This window comes from Ipomoea nil, unplaced genomic scaffold (genome assembly GCF_001879475.1).
Source record: "Ipomoea nil cultivar Tokyo-kokei standard unplaced genomic scaffold, Asagao_1.1 scaffold3169, whole genome shotgun sequence".
NCBI classification, from domain to species: domain Eukaryota; kingdom Viridiplantae; phylum Streptophyta; class Magnoliopsida; order Solanales; family Convolvulaceae; genus Ipomoea; species Ipomoea nil.
In genome coordinates, this window is record NW_017619597.1 from 2,046,292 (window position 1) to 2,048,021 (window position 1,730).

Here is a 1,730-nt window from a genome sequence, read left to right on the forward strand (position 1 = left end):
AATATATATTATTTTATTTGTAAAAAAGAAACCCAAAAAACGGACACACCTAACAAAATTATCCAATACTTAATTTTAGGTAATCAGAAACAAATCATATTTAATGCACAACGATAAATACTCGTACCGAAATTTTAACCGAATTTAGTACCCATCCAAACGTGTTATACATGATAAACGACCCAATTGATCACGACACTCTCCCATATTCACTGCATGCCTAAATTGCTTTCCCAAATGGGGCTTATCCATCAATTTTTAAATATCTCATAGAATTCTAAAGACTGAAGGACTATTTAAAAATAAAATAAAATAAAAAACATATTAATTACAAATCATAATGTCTAAAATTTGCTTGAAAAGTTGAAATTTAGCATAAATTTCAATTACTCGAGAAATTCATTAAAGCCAAAGGCCGTCCAGGTGGCGAGAAGAAATTACAACAATATTTCGCATTGTATATATACAAAATGGAAAAAAAAAAAAAAAACAAAAAAAAAGGAGAAAATGAGATATCTAATACGGCAGAAACCCTTCGCCTTGGGCCTTCTACTACGACGTCGTAGTTGAGAATAGAAGTGAGACTAGGAGATGCATCTCATTGAGTGCATTGGATCGGGGGAATCCAGGGCGGGTGCACCGTACACCCTCGTGTGATCGGTCTCGAAACCGTAGTCCATCATCGGACGGTACTCCAGATCCGCATCGTGATCGTGAACATACTCCGGGATCTCAACCGCATTCCTCCTCACATGATCCCACAGATAAGCCAATCTAGTTACGTACCTCAGCTTGCCGTATAATCTGCACAGTTCAAATTCAAATCAAAATGATTTTCTGTAACTAGATGTCGTTAGGTCAAATTTATTTTTAACGGATTGCTAAAATGCGCCAGATTAGAGGTTGATGAGGAATTATTGCTAAAATGCGCGAGAATAGAGGTTAGTTGATGAAGAATTACCCTCCGGTGAACATGATCCGGCCGAAGGTGGCTAGGTAGAGTCTAGATTGAAGGCCGGGATGGACAAAATACACGGCCTCGAGATTCTGCCGAACGGCGGCCGGAATGGAATCGTAAAGTGAGCGCAGAGCTGAAATTCCGAGAAAATTCTCGTTCTTCTCTACGTCGGTGTGGAAGTACAGCACCGCGAACGGCCGGTTCTCGAGGTCCGGGAAAATCTTCTCCCGAAGGAACTTATTCACGACCTCAACGCTCACAATCCTCGCTGATCGACCACGCAAAACGCCAAAAATCAATAAAGAAGCAGTTGAATTAAAAGAAGAAAAAATGAAAAAGAAGAAGAGTGAGTTGATACCAGGGAAGAACTTTCCGAAGATTTGGAGGATTTTACGGCCACTCTTATCTTTGCCTTTGATCTTGAAAACCTGGAGATTCTGAAGGAGTTGCTCTTGATCTGCTTCCGAAATCATGATTAGAAATCTGGACGCAAATAGAAACTGAAGAGCTAACGAGAAGAAGTTTATCTGTGTGTAGTGCGATAAAGAGAGTCGGTATTTATTGGAGGCACGGGAAGTAACGGAGAAGAAGAGGCGGTCACTGCGTCGCGCGGAGGATTGGAAAAGGGTGAGATGATTGCAGAGGAGTGGGGCCCAGGAGAATATTCGCAAGTATCTTCCCTTTAGGACTGTGATTCCGTGAAGTGGCGCATAGGGATCTGTTTCTGATCGCTTGATCTACTGCTTCCTGTAGGGTCCACGCGTCATCCAGG

General features: G+C 41.3%; 1 protein-coding gene across 1 annotated transcript; it reads right to left on the minus strand.

Annotated features, from left to right (window-relative positions):
* Positions 1-363: 363 nt before the first annotated feature.
* On the minus strand, positions 364-1,508 carry LOC109167652 (ganglioside-induced differentiation-associated protein 2-like). Its single transcript, XM_019316723.1, has 3 exons — positions 1,317-1,508; positions 962-1,226; positions 364-804 (listed from the first exon to the last, which is right to left on the minus strand). The coding sequence occupies exons 1-3, from the start codon at positions 1,429-1,431 to the stop codon at positions 585-587; spliced, it is 600 nt and encodes a 199-aa protein (XP_019172268.1). The 5' UTR covers positions 1,432-1,508; the 3' UTR covers positions 364-584.
* Positions 1,509-1,730: the final 222 nt, after the last annotated feature.